The sequence below is a fragment of the Pelophylax lessonae genome, assembly GCF_965119305.1.
Source record: "Pelophylax lessonae genome assembly, chromosome: 3".
Taxonomy (NCBI): Eukaryota; Metazoa; Chordata; class Amphibia; order Anura; family Ranidae; genus Pelophylax; species Pelophylax lessonae.
The window spans coordinates 397,631,025-397,645,215 of NC_138770.1; the positions used below are offsets into that span (position 1 = coordinate 397,631,025).

General features: G+C 44.1%; 1 protein-coding gene across 4 annotated transcripts; it reads right to left on the reverse strand.

Moving 5' to 3' along the window:
• Window positions 1-493: 493 nt before the first annotated feature.
• DDO (D-aspartate oxidase) lies at window positions 494-13,761 on the reverse strand. 4 transcript variants are annotated; one of them, XM_082252109.1, is made up of 5 exons: window positions 13,715-13,761; window positions 6,749-6,924; window positions 6,542-6,650; window positions 3,469-3,645; window positions 494-1,250 (listed from the first exon to the last, which is right to left on the reverse strand). In XM_082252109.1, coding segments are annotated over exons 1-5 (1,032 nt in total). In that variant the 5' UTR covers window positions 13,717-13,761; the 3' UTR covers window positions 494-682. The 4 variants fall into 4 exon arrangements, with proteins under 4 accessions (XP_082108235.1, XP_082108237.1, XP_082108236.1 ...); XM_082252111.1 differs by lacking the exon at window positions 13,715-13,761 and adding an exon at window positions 13,543-13,561; XM_082252110.1 differs by lacking the exon at window positions 13,715-13,761 and adding an exon at window positions 13,375-13,512.
• Between the last annotated feature and the right edge of the window lie 430 nt (window positions 13,762-14,191).

The window sequence follows — 14,191 nt, forward strand, 5'->3', positions numbered from 1 at the left end:
GGTTAACACCAGCTCAGGAGTGAAACGCGTTAGATGTTACCTGTTGGTTCATCACCATTTGCTGTATGGTTTATTGTTTTTACTGCATGGAATAAAGGTGATTGTACCTGAGTGTGGCCATCCAGCCTTTATTCTCCTGTGTGTCCCTGATGCAAGCAGGGCCGGCACCCGCTCCATATGCAGAGGCAGCTGAGCAACAGGGGAGGTGGTTTTCCTTGAGCAGTGCACTACTTGTTTCAGTTAGATCTTTGGCGTTACATTTTTTTTTTAACCTTTATCTTCTTACCTATTGCAAAAAACCTGTATATAAAGCACAGTAGACCAAACTAAAGTGTACACTTTCAAGTGAGTCCCTCCCTCTGAACAGCTCAATCTGACATTTCACCTAAAGACTAAAAGGGGACCTGAGCTGATCCCTCTGGGAATCGTAATAAACACTTAAATAGAGATTAGAGATAGAGATAAAAAAAACATAACAAATATGACAGTCCACTAGAATATGCCTTAAGGTTACTATTCACCATTATTATATTATTTTGACCAGTTAATCATGATTCAAATAATCATATGTGACAGTAAGTATAACTGGTCATATAGTATTTAGTGATAAAATTCAGTCGATCTAATTTACCAAAGAAAAAATGAAATCATACACTGTACCGAAGAACAGAAAAATAACACATTATAATTTTGACTTGCAATAAAATTCTGTTTTAAATGGGATGGACTTTACCAACAGTTCTGTGGCTGCCTTAGCTGTACCTCTATGGACAGAAAATCCACCTCCACCATGACCGTAATTATGTATTGTAGGAAGCTGTTGGTTATTTTTGCAAAGGATCTCTAGTTCTATTCTCACTGCAGCCCTTGTTGGTCTCAGCCCTACTTTCTCTTTGATTACCGCAACACCATGCAGAGAAGGTTCAAGATTACAGCAGCGTTGTATTATCTCTTTGCTCGTCTGTGCATCTGGTAAGAGTCTCCAGTCTTCTTTTTCTCTGGTTCCACCAAGGGTCACAACATCTTGTCCAGGATAAATGTAAGTACTGCCATCTCCATCTCTAATGAAGTGTTTAAGCCAGGGGGCATGGACCTCCAGTACTTGTCCTCTTACAGGATATAATGACATGTCACCAATCAGATGCTTAGCGCCTAGCCCGGTGCAATTCATAACCACATCGTAGCTGCCATGTAGCTCCCAGATATCATGTACTTTCCTGTTTTCTATATATCCACCATTCATTTTAAATCTATGACAAAAAGCAGAGATAAGAGTTAGATCTATAGCACAGGGACTGTTCAGACCTCCAAAAATGAATATTTTGGTAGTGGGTGGCCTGAATCACCTCTGGCTTCCCATAACTCAGGGACTCCTGGAGCAAGATCTAATATCAAAATTTGCATCTCTGCCACAGACCCATCCACTGTGCCACCCCAGTGTCAACCCCCTATGGCATTCTTATTATTGCAACATAAATACAAATTCAAAAGCACAAGTGCCCTCTTTTAAAATATGGAGATTAACATTTTACATTTTAGGTGCCATCTAAGCAGGGCTGGGACAAGTTGGCACCTGCCCTGGGTGCAATATTTTCCATGTGGAGAGGGAGGCACTGATTGCTTGTTAGCTCCCCATTCTCAAGATGTAGGAATGACAGGAGTGAGGCTGCCGTCACTCCTGTCACTCAGAATGGAGCACAGGCTGCGACAGCTGCTGGAGGGTGGATTCTGCTCTCTCCTCTCTCCAACAACAGTGTAAATTGGGAAGGAAAGCAGGCAGGGCAGTGCCCATGCTGAGAACACAAACATCCTATTCTCAGCACGGCTGCCTGCCGCAGAGTAATATATCACATGACCAGGAGAGGGGAAGAAGACAAAGCTTCATTCTTGGGCAGATGCTGCACTGAGGAGGTCTAAACAGTACACAGAGGATGGGAGGAGCATGTCAGCCCCAATGCTCCCCTTTCCCTCCTATAGTCATCCTCCCTCTCTCAGGATTCACTTAAATCTGTGGTTTGGGGGTGTTAAAACACGTGGTTGAAACTAGGTATCAACCGATTATCGGCAAAGCCGATATGCACTTTCACTGGGGCCCGGAATCAGCCCCTGAGGTTACCGATATTGCCGATATTTCAGGAAAGTGCATGTACCGGAGTGATGCCTGCAGCTAGAGGCATCACCCCGGTACCGGCATCCGTAGCCAAAGGTCGGCTGTCTTGTAATGACAACCGATGCCGCTAAGAAGCGGCTCGGCTGTCATTATAAGGAGCGGGAGGGACAGTGGGACGCCCCCCCCCCCCTCCCACTGCCTTCCACGGCTCGCCCGGGTCTCCCATCCCACCGGGGGACCCAGGGCAACCAGCCTGAACGGCCGTCGAAGAGAAGACCCAATCAAAGCCGCATTCGGCTCTGATTGGGTCTCCGTGTAAAAACCGTGATGTCATGAAAATTCAAAAAAATTACAGCATTCAAAACAGCCAAACATGGTGTTATGAATGCTTTTAATTGCAGAGGAGGGGTTGGGGTCTATTAGACCCCCAGATCCCTCCACAACAGTACCTGTCAAAAAAAAATTAATGTACGAAAATATCAGCCAATACCGATATGCGATGACCAAAATATTGTTATTGGTATCGGTATCGGCAATAAAAAAAACGATATCGGTCGATCACTAGTTGAAACACATTTTCACTCTCCCCCTAACTGCTCCTTATTACACTGCAAAAACAAATGCAAGGAATAAACCTTCTGTTGCGTTCAGCAGGAAGTGTTGTCTGCAACCCATTTACTGAATGGGGCCACACAGCAACTGCCTGCAATGCAGTTGCAGTGCGTTGGTGCAGGATTTTAGGGGTTAAAACAGGCACTTAGGAGGCAACAGAATGCCTCCTCAGGGATCCACTGCGGATCAATATTTAGAGCCCCACCCTCCCAGCTCCCCTCTTTACCACCGCCAAATCTGTCCTTCTCAGATTAACATCACTGATGTAGGGCCATTTTTTTTTCAGTGACACCCCTGTAAGACTGGTCCAGGTCTTACTTCACCATTCCACCTTTAGGATTCAGCCCTGGGGGTGGGGCAAAACGCAACAGTAGGCATGGTCAAGAAGAAGCGGAGGCCGTTTCTGTCCACTATCACATGCTGAGTCGCATCCTCATGTTGTATAGCTACTTCGATCTCTGGATGAAGCATTCTCAGATGCCTGCACCCCTCATTCTTTAATGGGTCACCAGATTGGTAATTTAAGATACTTAGAGCAGTGCTGCAAATAGGTTTTGCAGCTACCGTGAGTACTTCAACACTGTTTTTAATTTCCTCAACCTTGTTCAGCAAATTAAAAGAACATACTAAATAAAGAGTCATCAGTTCTAAAGAAATTCACAAATTTGTGAATGCCTTTATGTCTTCTCTCAAAACATACTCAAACCACAGTTTGACCTTCTTACAATAAATACAAAAAAATTCACCTTTTCTCCATCCATGGCAGATAAAGTGAAGACTGGCATTTTAGTGTGGTGAAGGCTTGCCCAAATGTATAAGATGGGAATTTTGCCAGTTCCGCCTCTGTCATCAAACGAAAACCCAGAACAACATTGCCCCAAAATGGGAAGGCATCCTTAGGGGGCATCTTGAATACTTGCCATCTGATGAAAATAACACCAAAAAGTTTTATAACTTAACTACAGGAAATCATGTAGCTACACAGTAAGAATATACATATAAGTGATGCTTTACCTGTCTAAGGATTTGTATTTCTGTCCATCTAGATCTGTAATTAACATAGCTCTGCTAGAAAGCACAGCCAGCCTAGTGTACCGACTTTATTTTGCTGCCATTACCTTCTTTGGCGTTAACCCCAAGCCAGGAATTCAAATGTAAAAACAGTTATCTTCAGTCAACAGTTCAAGTAACTCAAAAAAGTTGGGACAGGGCTATGATTACCACAACATAGAATCCCCCTCTGTTGAGGACGGCTGAGCAGTTAGAATATCTTCAGGCAAGAATGGGACAACATTACTCGCCCAAAACTCCAACAACTGGTCTTCTAGTTTACAGACATTTAGGATGGAGTTTCCCCGCATTCGATTCGCATGACAGGAGAGTGTTATCGGTGTTCTGCCGAAAACTCCAACTCGCCGAAATCTCCAACCACGTCACTTCCGGTGACTCTACAGCAGGAATAATTGGAGACTGACCACTTGGTGTTTTCACAGAACACCGGCAGCCTATACACACCGGTACATGCTATAATAAGTGGACATTGTTGGAGGCGGCATGTTGTTGATTACTAGCATGCAGACTAAAAATGTGCACTCATTTTAGTGTGTACCGGAGTGTATACGCTGCTGCCTGTTCTGTGAAAAAACCAAGTGGTCGAAATCTCCAATTATTCCTGCTGTAGAGTCACTGGAAGTGACATGGAGATTTCGGCAAGTTGGAGTTTTCAGCAGAACACTGGCTCTCAATGGAGCTGGTTCACACACATGTGGGGCGGCCGCGATTCAGGCAGAAATTCGGACCTGATTCGCACCCGAATCGGTGAACAGTGATGCACCGAACCCCCTGCTGTGAGCCGTTGCCGCAGCATGTATGAACCCAGCCTTACAGAGTGTTGGTAAAAGAATAAGGGATGCTACACTGTGGTAAACATGGCCTGATCTCAAAACTTTTTTGAGATGTATTGCTGCCATCAATTTCAAAATGACCTTATTTTTTCTTCAAATGGTACATTTTCTCTGTTTAACATTTGATATGTTTTCTATTGTGAATAAAATATGGGTTCAGGAGATTTGCAAATCATTGCATTCTGTTTTTATGTAGATTTTACACAGCATCCCAACTTTTTTGGAATTGGCGTTGTATTTGTCCTTGTGACCATTAAGACCAGGACAGACAGTGAGGAAAAAATTAAACATTTTACAGCTGTTATCAGATGTGATAGTTAATCTTCCAAAACAGACCCCTGTTCTGGTAATTGCTAAGAGGGAAGTTTCCCTAAACCATCTTCTGATTTCCTGTTGTGCCTTCAGGAAGGGAAAATCACTTCAAGGGGACACTGTATGCAAAAAATAAACTGACACTGGTCTCACACTTTCCTGCTCTATCTAAAATTAAAACATATGTTTTGACTATACTGTTAGATGCCCTGCTTTATTTTTTTATATTTTTCAGTAGGTTTATTTTTCTAGGTGTCTATCAGGACCTGGAACACTTTCCCAGAGCTGAAGGGTGCAGTTTTGATGGCAACCAGCAGCTGTCTCCCAGCAGCCAGCAGATCCCAGTAATTAGGCTCCACCTGATGCTGGCTGCTGGGAAGGTATATTACCATTCCCTTAATTTGCAGCACTGCTTCAGTGTTTTGCCTGTTAGACATATACCTGCTTGCTGATCCCTTCCTTCTCCTGTACCTTGTATCCAGTACCCTGTATCCTGCTACTCCATCTCTGCTCCCCTTGTTCCCAGTCCTGCTCATGTCCTGTTTATGTCAGCTCTCCTACATTTGTATATAGAGTACATAGTTAGGCTGTTGGTTTGGTTTTGCTTCACTGTCATGTTTAGTTTTCACTTTTGCTTTGCTTATGGTCTGTGGGTATTGGATTGGTGTTGTGTGCATTAATACATGTTATTATAATTATATACAGTCTGGTTTCAGTTTCTACTACACTGAACTGGTCATCCCCCCTGCCGTTGGATAGCTGAACTCAGTGTGACCTAGGAATAATAAATACATAAGGGTCCCCGCTCAGGCTATCAAGCTCTGATGAGTTGGATGTCGCTGAATAGTGAGGGTGCAGGCTGAGGAGGGGCTCAGTCCAGACCCAAAGCACACTACTGAACTAGGAGGAAATAGCCCTGTCGATAACACACCTCGCCTGGTCAGAGTGGTGAGCAAGTAAAAGCAGCTTTAGCTCAATTCCTCCAAGCCATGTCCCCAACATGATTCGGCTGCCCAGGCAGGGCGAAACCTGTTGGGGACATGGCCTGGATGAATGGAGCTGAGGCTGCTTTTACCTGCTAATCACTCGGGCTGGGCGAGGTGTGCAGTGGCCAGGCTGTTTTGTACTATTTCTGCACCTGCACTAAGGACCGTAACTTTAGACGGTGACGTCCATTCACACTTCCTCCATTCACAGAATGTCCTGCCTTCAATGAAAACAGTACAAGGCTTTTTTCTGATTAGAGAAGGTAATGAGCAAGCAACTTTCTGCGTACTGCAGCTGAAACTATGAGTCTCAGTGCTGGATATTTGGCACTTAAGAAAGACTGCAGGATGAATAAAACACTTTATTGGAGATGATCTATTTTCACTGTGCAAATATACTGTACAAACATCATTTTTGGCCATACCTCAGCTATAAGTTAAAGAAACCAAATTGTATGGAAATCACTGGCAGAACCACAGACCAGTGTTTCTCATTTAGAGTGATGTGGCTTCCAGGGGTGACATCTGTGTTCATACATTATATATATATATATTTATTAAGAGAAAACCTCTACTACAGAAATAAGCACTACACATTTCAGAGGGTATTTTCTTACCCAGAAATGAAGCCAACGCCAGCTTCAGCAGCCTCTGGAGAGTTTGCAATTTTAAAGAGATAATCAAAAGTCTCCTTGAACCAGTCTTTCTGATGATGAAGTGGGGTGTCTTGCAAAACAAAAACATATGTTAAAAAAAAAAGGCAAAAAAAAAATGCAGAATTTATGTTGAAAACAGCAGCGGATAAGGCCTCCATACACACTCACCAGGGTAAGCGTGGGGTATAAGACTTCCAGCAGCCACATCACCGGTGGTGTTCGGAGAGAATTTCTCAGAAATCACAGTGACAGTACATTGTGGAAGGGACTCAGTGATGTACAGAGCTGTTGAGAGACCAACCAGGCCTCCTCCAATTACTGCAACTCTCATATTTTGCATTGACCTAATGAAAAATATGGTGCAATAGCTTTAGTGTGTAAAGTACAGCTTTAAAATCATTAGTGTGATTTTAGACACAACAGGGGGAATGAACAAAGATTGGCGCCAAGTTCTATATGCAGACTGATGCTTCAGATTTCACAACCAATATATATATATATATATATATATATATATGTATATATAATCAGCCATAACTTTAAGACCACTGACAGGTTCAGTGAAAAGCATTGACTATCTCGTTACAAAAAAATCTTTGAGCCAACTTGGGAGCCATGGGCAAATTATGTCAAAATGCCCTTATCACCCACACTTTGTTGATAGTATAGCACTACCTTCCACTGTGAGCTCTAGGTCCTCTTTTCCTGATCTACTTGTGCTCCCTCTTCTTCTTAATTTCCTTCTCGACTTTTCCTTCTTCTGTTATATAGAGTTTATCTATTCTTCCCCTATACGGGGCAACATTTTTAATCATACCAGACTAATGGGTATTAAGCGGATCTACCATGATAACATCAAGAGTATTTCATAACCTTTTTTTGATCCCTTGGAGTTACAGCTATATGCCTTGTTGTTTCTGGTACTCTGGATATGCAAGTTCGTATTTCTGATGTTGTTTATCTTGACATACTTCCTTTGTTCCTCAAAGAAATAATAACAATCTTTGAACATACAAATTTTGACACCTAGCTGTGGTTACCCTCCACATGATACAGTTTTGCTCCCAAATGGGGTATCCGGGGATGGGGAATAGCACCCCAACTATAGGTCTCAAACTGATTTTTCAGCAGGATAATGCGCCCTGCGACTCTGAAAAAATGATTCAAGAATAGTTTGACGAAGACAACGAGTGTAAGGGATGACTTGGCCTCCAAATTCTCCAGATCTGAGTCCTATCAAGCATATGTGGAATGTGCTGGAAAAACAAGTCAGATCCAGGGAGATCCCACCTCACACCTTTACAGGACTTAACATGTGGCCTGCAACCTCATGCTCTTTGATGGTGGGTCAGCAAACACAGATCGCAGGTTGCCGACAACCCAGAGCATCAAAGTACATGGAGCCAGCAGCAGAGAAAGCATGCAGCCATAAAGGTAGCAGGAGCCGCTTAAACTGATGCTTCCTCTGTAGTGTCAGGTCCTGTCCTATGTGGAGTGATACCAAGTGCACTTCACCTAGGACCTTTCTAGCAGCCTAGCAATGCCAGCAGAAGCTGGAAGAGAAAAAGGTCAGTTTATTAAATAGCACATAGGTTTGCAGTTGGCATTTTAGCACTTAAAAAAAGGTTATTTGGCTGCCTTCACACTTATTACCCGAACCGCTGGTGCAGCGCAGTGCACCTATGGCTTAGATGTACAGTACTGAGCCATAGACTTCTATTGTATTCTGTGGGTTTGGTGTGCTCTCAGGAGTTGTGGTGCGCTTTCAGAAAGTGTACACACCTGCAAGATATGATAAAGTCTATAGCTCACTGCAGCTAACCCGCAGAAAAGCCACAGTTCGGCACCTGCGGTGCCAGTAAACCACAGCGCATTAGTTGGAAAGCAGCCTTATAGGGAGCTCAGGACAGTAAGGGCTCTTTTTTTTTTGCAGTTTGGGGGCGATAAAACCCCATAGTTGAGACATGTTTTTACCACCCAGAACTCCACCCCTCCCCCCCCAACCACTGGAGTAGAATCAGGGGTCGCAATGGTGACCTGCCCTATACTTCTCCCATGGGGCCTCCCTGTCACATTCTGTTTTACACATGAACAGGAGGGGTGGCGGGGCGGCTTATACCCATTTTCCTCCTGCAAACGCTAAAATCCGGCTTCTCCTCTCCCCTCCCACCGGCATTCAGCGGCTGCAGAAGGAAAACATTCAGTATGCTATTCAAAGTAAAAAAATTCTAAACCATTGCATTTCATTGTGGCCCACAACTTGTTACCAAAAAATTGGCCCTTTCTCTTTAAAAGGTTGAGCACCCCTGACTTAAAGAATCTGATATTGAGAGCTTGGTGCCCAATACCACAGCATACCTTCGGAGGTCTAGTCGCATCCATGTCTCAATGTGTTTGGGCTATTTTTTTTTCTGGCAAAAGGGGAACCTGCTCAATATTAGCTGGGTTGTCATAAAGTTATGGCTGATCGGTGTATATTTATATTAATGTAGCGATATTTCCAGGCCTTAGGCCTGAGGTGGGTCTGCCATTAGTACCGGTAACACTCCCAGTCCCAACACATTTAAGTTGTGACCCCAGGTGTGAGAACTGAGACAATGACCATTCCGGCATCTTTGGTTTGTGTGTTTTATTGTATTTTGGGGATGGGAGAAGGGAATTCGTGGGATACTCCTCTGGCTCAACTAGGTACACTTTGGAACACTTGAAGAAAAACGCCTGTTGGCGCTGTCTTGATGCCAGCTGAATGCCGACCAGCACTTTCTGACACCTACTAAAATATAAAAGTAATAACCGCGCTAAGCCTAAACAAAGAGCTGCAGCTGTAGTGGGAGTCACTAAAATAGAAATAGTACTGAAACTGTGCTGGAACTTTAATTCAGAAGATCCAGGACTGTAGAACACTTGACTCCTGACACCGCTTTGCTCAAAAGTCACTGAACAGCTCCCTCCAGCCCTGCACTGGCTGAGGTAGCTCTGTGTAGATACTTGTGCTGCTGTAACTCTTAACTTGTACACTTCCCACTGTACAATGACTCTTCAGGGCCCAAACTACAGGCGCACCCTAACACACTTCAGGGACCTCTGACTAGGCACCCCCTTTAACCGCTAGCTGACTCCTGGATCCCTAGAACCTTCTCCGGAGTGGTCCCCTCTGACACTAGGCAGACCCCCAGGGGCAGTCCACAGTACTCATGACCTTTGTAGGTTTTCCTGGAACTGAACCCCTCTCTCTCTCCACTGGTTCTCGGCACACCGGATCCCCTCTGCAGCTCAGCTTCACACTCTCTGGATTCCCAGGCCGCCCCCCGGGACACCCGCTTCCTCTGACAGGAGGAGAGACAGCCGTTCTCTCCCTCCTGGGACTCTGCTTCCCGCCAAAGACGCTGCGTCATGCGTTCCCCTCAATCTTATACCCACTCCCATAATCCTCTGCGGCAGAATCTACCTTCTGGGGTAGATACAAGCCTGACTGAGCCACTTATTGGGTTTCCTCCACTGCCCTATGAGAATCCTCTCACAGAGCCAGTGGGGAGACTCAGTAACCTCACCTGGGAGACATGACAGTCCAGCTGAAATCATGGCCCTGCTGTAAGCAGCCAAGGCCCACTATACTTTACCTAGCACCTACCTGTAGGGTGCTACATTACACAAATTTGTAAAATTGAAAATAGACTCAGATATACTTTTGCAAATTGTTTGAATAATTTGGTGCACACTATTGGTCATTAAGGCCCCTTCCAAACTTATGCCATGCGGGTTTTGTTCAACAACCAGATTTGCTCTTTATTGAATATATAGGTGGCACATAGACAACAGGTATCCAGATAGTGCTACATAGCGAAAAGGATAAATCATCCCATAAAATAAGGCAAAAAAGGTACATAAACAGGAATACATAAGGAGCCCAGACTTGCATATGACCAACAGTGAATACTAGTAAAAACACATCCCACCAGGGGACAGTCAACATTCCAGCCACAGTTGCCAGATTTTTTCATATTTCCAGGAGGCAATTTCTATTTATATATGTCAATTTATGCATAGGCAATACCCCATTAATGACATTAATGATTCCCAAGAGGATAATGTGGAAGGGGAGGAGGATGCCCACTTGAAAAGGATTTCTTTTTTTTTCATAATACAATAGGTAGGAGATAAGTAGCTTAGTGCAACCAGATCTTTGCTCATCATCATGTATGCCCAGTAGCGCTAACTCTGGAGAGCAGGAGATAGACAGCTGTGGACAGGTATTGATAAGATCAAAGACTGCGGTCCAAAATTGTGCCACCCATGGGCATGTTCAGAACATGTGAAAATATGTACCCTCTGCCGCTGTGGGTAGATTCTGTGCAACCTCTGCAGCGTAAAGTACACCCTATGCAGGAACTATGTTCGAATCAATTTATCCCTGCATGCTATAACTAGCCTGGAACTGTCTTCAAAGCATTCCTCCCAAATTTCCCTATCAAGAGTTGGTATATCCATGTGCCACTGTTCCATGCCGTTTGGGTTTAGTGCAGTGTACCCATGGGTTTGGTGCGGGATAGATGCTCTGTTCCATGGAGTTCTCTTATGTCCTGCGGTTTTGGTGTGCTTTCTGTAAGTTGGCTCCGCATCAGTGGTAAAGGGGCCTAACAGAAACTGATACACAGCACTTTCTATCTGTTGTGGTGCACACAGGAAATGCGCCAAAATACATACCACTAAACTGATGTATTTCCCTATGTTAACTTCTCCCAACCTTTTTATAGAAATACCTTTGTTCATAGCAAGAATTGCGCAGATCACAGAACAAAACCACAAGTAAATCTGCATTATGCAATCTTCACATGGATGAATAGAAAAATAAATATTTGATGGGATTAAAGGATCAGACTGAAGTGTATGAGGACACCCTAGGCATATAATAATTTAGATTCAAACAAACTATCTAAGTATATACAGTATGGTGCATCTTCATATAAAACTGTACATTATAGAACAGGGACATTTAAAGTAGAAGTAAAGACTGATTTTTTAATTGTACCTACAGCTAAGCCTATAATAAGACTTATCTGTAGGTACTGTGAATACCTCCTAAACTTATATAATAACATTCAGAGTACATGCAGCTGATGACGTCATCTGCGCATGCGCTCTGAAGGTCCGACTTACCATGCCGGACCTTCAGTGCCCATGTTTTAAACGCAGGGGAGTGACACTCACAGCGCCGGAGCCCGCAAACCCGTAAGAAACTCCGGGGAAGATGTCAGCTGTCTCAGCGGTGTGCGGGCGTCGCTGGAGGGCTTCGTTCCAAGGTAAGTATTTCATAATCAGCTAGTATGCAATGCAATGCATACTAGCTCATTTCATCTTTGTCTTGCAGTTTGTTTGTTTTTTCCCTGGGGGTTTAAAAACCGCGTTAAAGACAGGACATCCACTGGGTCTTCAGGCATATGGTCTGCCATTAGCCACTGACATCAGACAGTGATCACAACTGCTTAGAATATACATTAAATGCAGTGTTCTATAGGCTTACCATTTCCAACCGAATAGTCTCTTACCCCAAAACCTCTATTATGGCTGGTTATCTGCTGAAAAGCCTAATTGTCATCCAAGTCTGTCCAAAATCCAGGTGTAGACATCAATAATGTGAAGCTACAAAAAGCGTTTACAAGCTGTGATACTTGCCAAAGGGGGCAGTACAAGGTATTAACTCTGCAGGGTGCCCAAACTTTTGCAGACGCCATTTTTTTGTTTTCTGTTATTTTGAAAGTGTAAGGCCCCGTTCAAATAGGGGGCGATCCGACTTTGGGAGGCGACCTCCGAGGTCGCGGTGCGAGCAGCGCGTCGCGACCTTGGAGCGGCCGCCACGGACTTCATAACATTGAAGTCTACGGCGGTCGCCTCCGGGTCGCCCCAAAGAAGCTCCGGACCCTTTTTCTAAGTCGGAGCGACTTGTGTCGCTCCTATTAGAACGGGTCCGCAGCTTCCCTATGGGAGGCGACCTACGGCGACCTGTGAGGCGACCAGGTCGCCTCACAGGTCGCCTCAGTGTGAACCGGGACTTAATGATGGAAATAAAATCTAACTTTTGTTGACATATAAGAATGTCTAATCTGTAATTTGATGCCTTTTTTGGAGATTTTTTCCCATCTTTCCTTGGCTTCTTTATGCACATTAATACAAATTTTTACCTGGGGTGCCCAAACTTTCGATCACCACTGTATGGGGTGACTAAATCATATTTACTTATTAAGATCAGGTATTTTTAAGTAGCCTTGTAAGATTTGCAAATTACTTTATTTTTGTATGTGTGTGCTATTCTCTGTGGTTCTAGTCGCATTGCTGTGCAGATCACATGCGATGTCTGTGCGATGCAAATCCAGGCATAGTTTGTATGGCTGAACTCGCATCCCATTTGCACAAAAATGCTGCAGGAACCTTTTTTTTTTTCCCCACACTGAAATCGTTGTTCCCACCCATGCGATCTGATTCCTGTCCGAATTGACAGTTCATGCTGTGATTTGCGAACCGATCTGGGGGTGTCATTAACTTTGTATTGACACCCACAGCAGCTTGCAGAGGGCAGCATGAACTTCCTGCGGGGGGAGATGCGATGCGAGAATCGTCCAGGTTCGGGCATCGCTGTAGTGTGACCCTAGGCTAACTAGAGTGACACTGAACAACTCTGATCACAGGTTGTAAAACAAAATACAGATACAAAATATAGATACCTCTGCAGAAATGAATGCATTAAATAAAAATAGCCGTACCAAGCGGCAAGGTTTTTTTCACAGCAGTTTCTGTACCTGAAAAGTGCAGCGCGGTGAGACGTGACACATCAGACCTGGGCAAGGGTCACCATGGAATAAATGATCTACCATGTCACACATCAGTAGATTGGCCAGAAACAGCAGATCCTAGTTTTTTTCCATCCTATGTCTGCTTAGCTGTCAGAAAATGGATGATCTGTTTACCTTTAGAAATGAGTGGATGTTAATAGAAAAGAAATAGGAAGAGATCTGCCATAACTAGAAGAGTAAGGAGTGGACCTTTCCTTTTTTAGAAATCCTATTTTAGCTGAGTGATGTTACACAATGGATCAGCAAATCAGAACACCGCGTCCTCCTGGCAGCACACACTACTTACATGATAAGAACAGCTGACAGCAGCAGCCTGTGCCCCGGAAATGACAAGGCGAGTCACCGCAGGTGGTGTCAAACATGGCGACCAGAGTGTCAACTATTAATAGATGCTGTCTGTACAAGGGTTCGGCTACAAGTCCCAGCATCCTCTCTGTGCACAAAACGAGACTGATGGAAAAATAACACAAGTAACCCAATACGAAACTAAGGGGTCAGCATCCAGCGGTAAACAGATTTGTATTAAAGGGTAACAATGAGCAGATATGGTAATTTATTATCCCGATTATTTATTCAGTAGTACTATATTTCAGCCACTAGATGGCAGCAGATGCCGGAATATGAAGCTCATTAGGAAGACGCAGCCATCACAGCTGAGTATAACATTGCAACAGCAGCACAGTACAAATGGCTTGTTAGGAAGGCCTGTGCTGTACGATAGAGATAATAACCTACCTGGCAGCCCTCTCCCCCTGTACACACC

Bases quoted from the DNA above. Each gene is read 5' to 3' on its own strand.
- DDO (XM_082252109.1), bottom strand. The intron at 6,651-6,748 runs GTGAGTGTGTAT...TTGTTTTGCAAG, and splicing joins TATACCCCACGCTTACCCTG to ACACCCCACTTCATCATCAG. The intron at 1,251-3,468 runs GTGAATTTTTTT...TTTTTGTCATAG, and splicing joins CTGCCATGGATGGAGAAAAG to ATTTAAAATGAATGGTGGAT.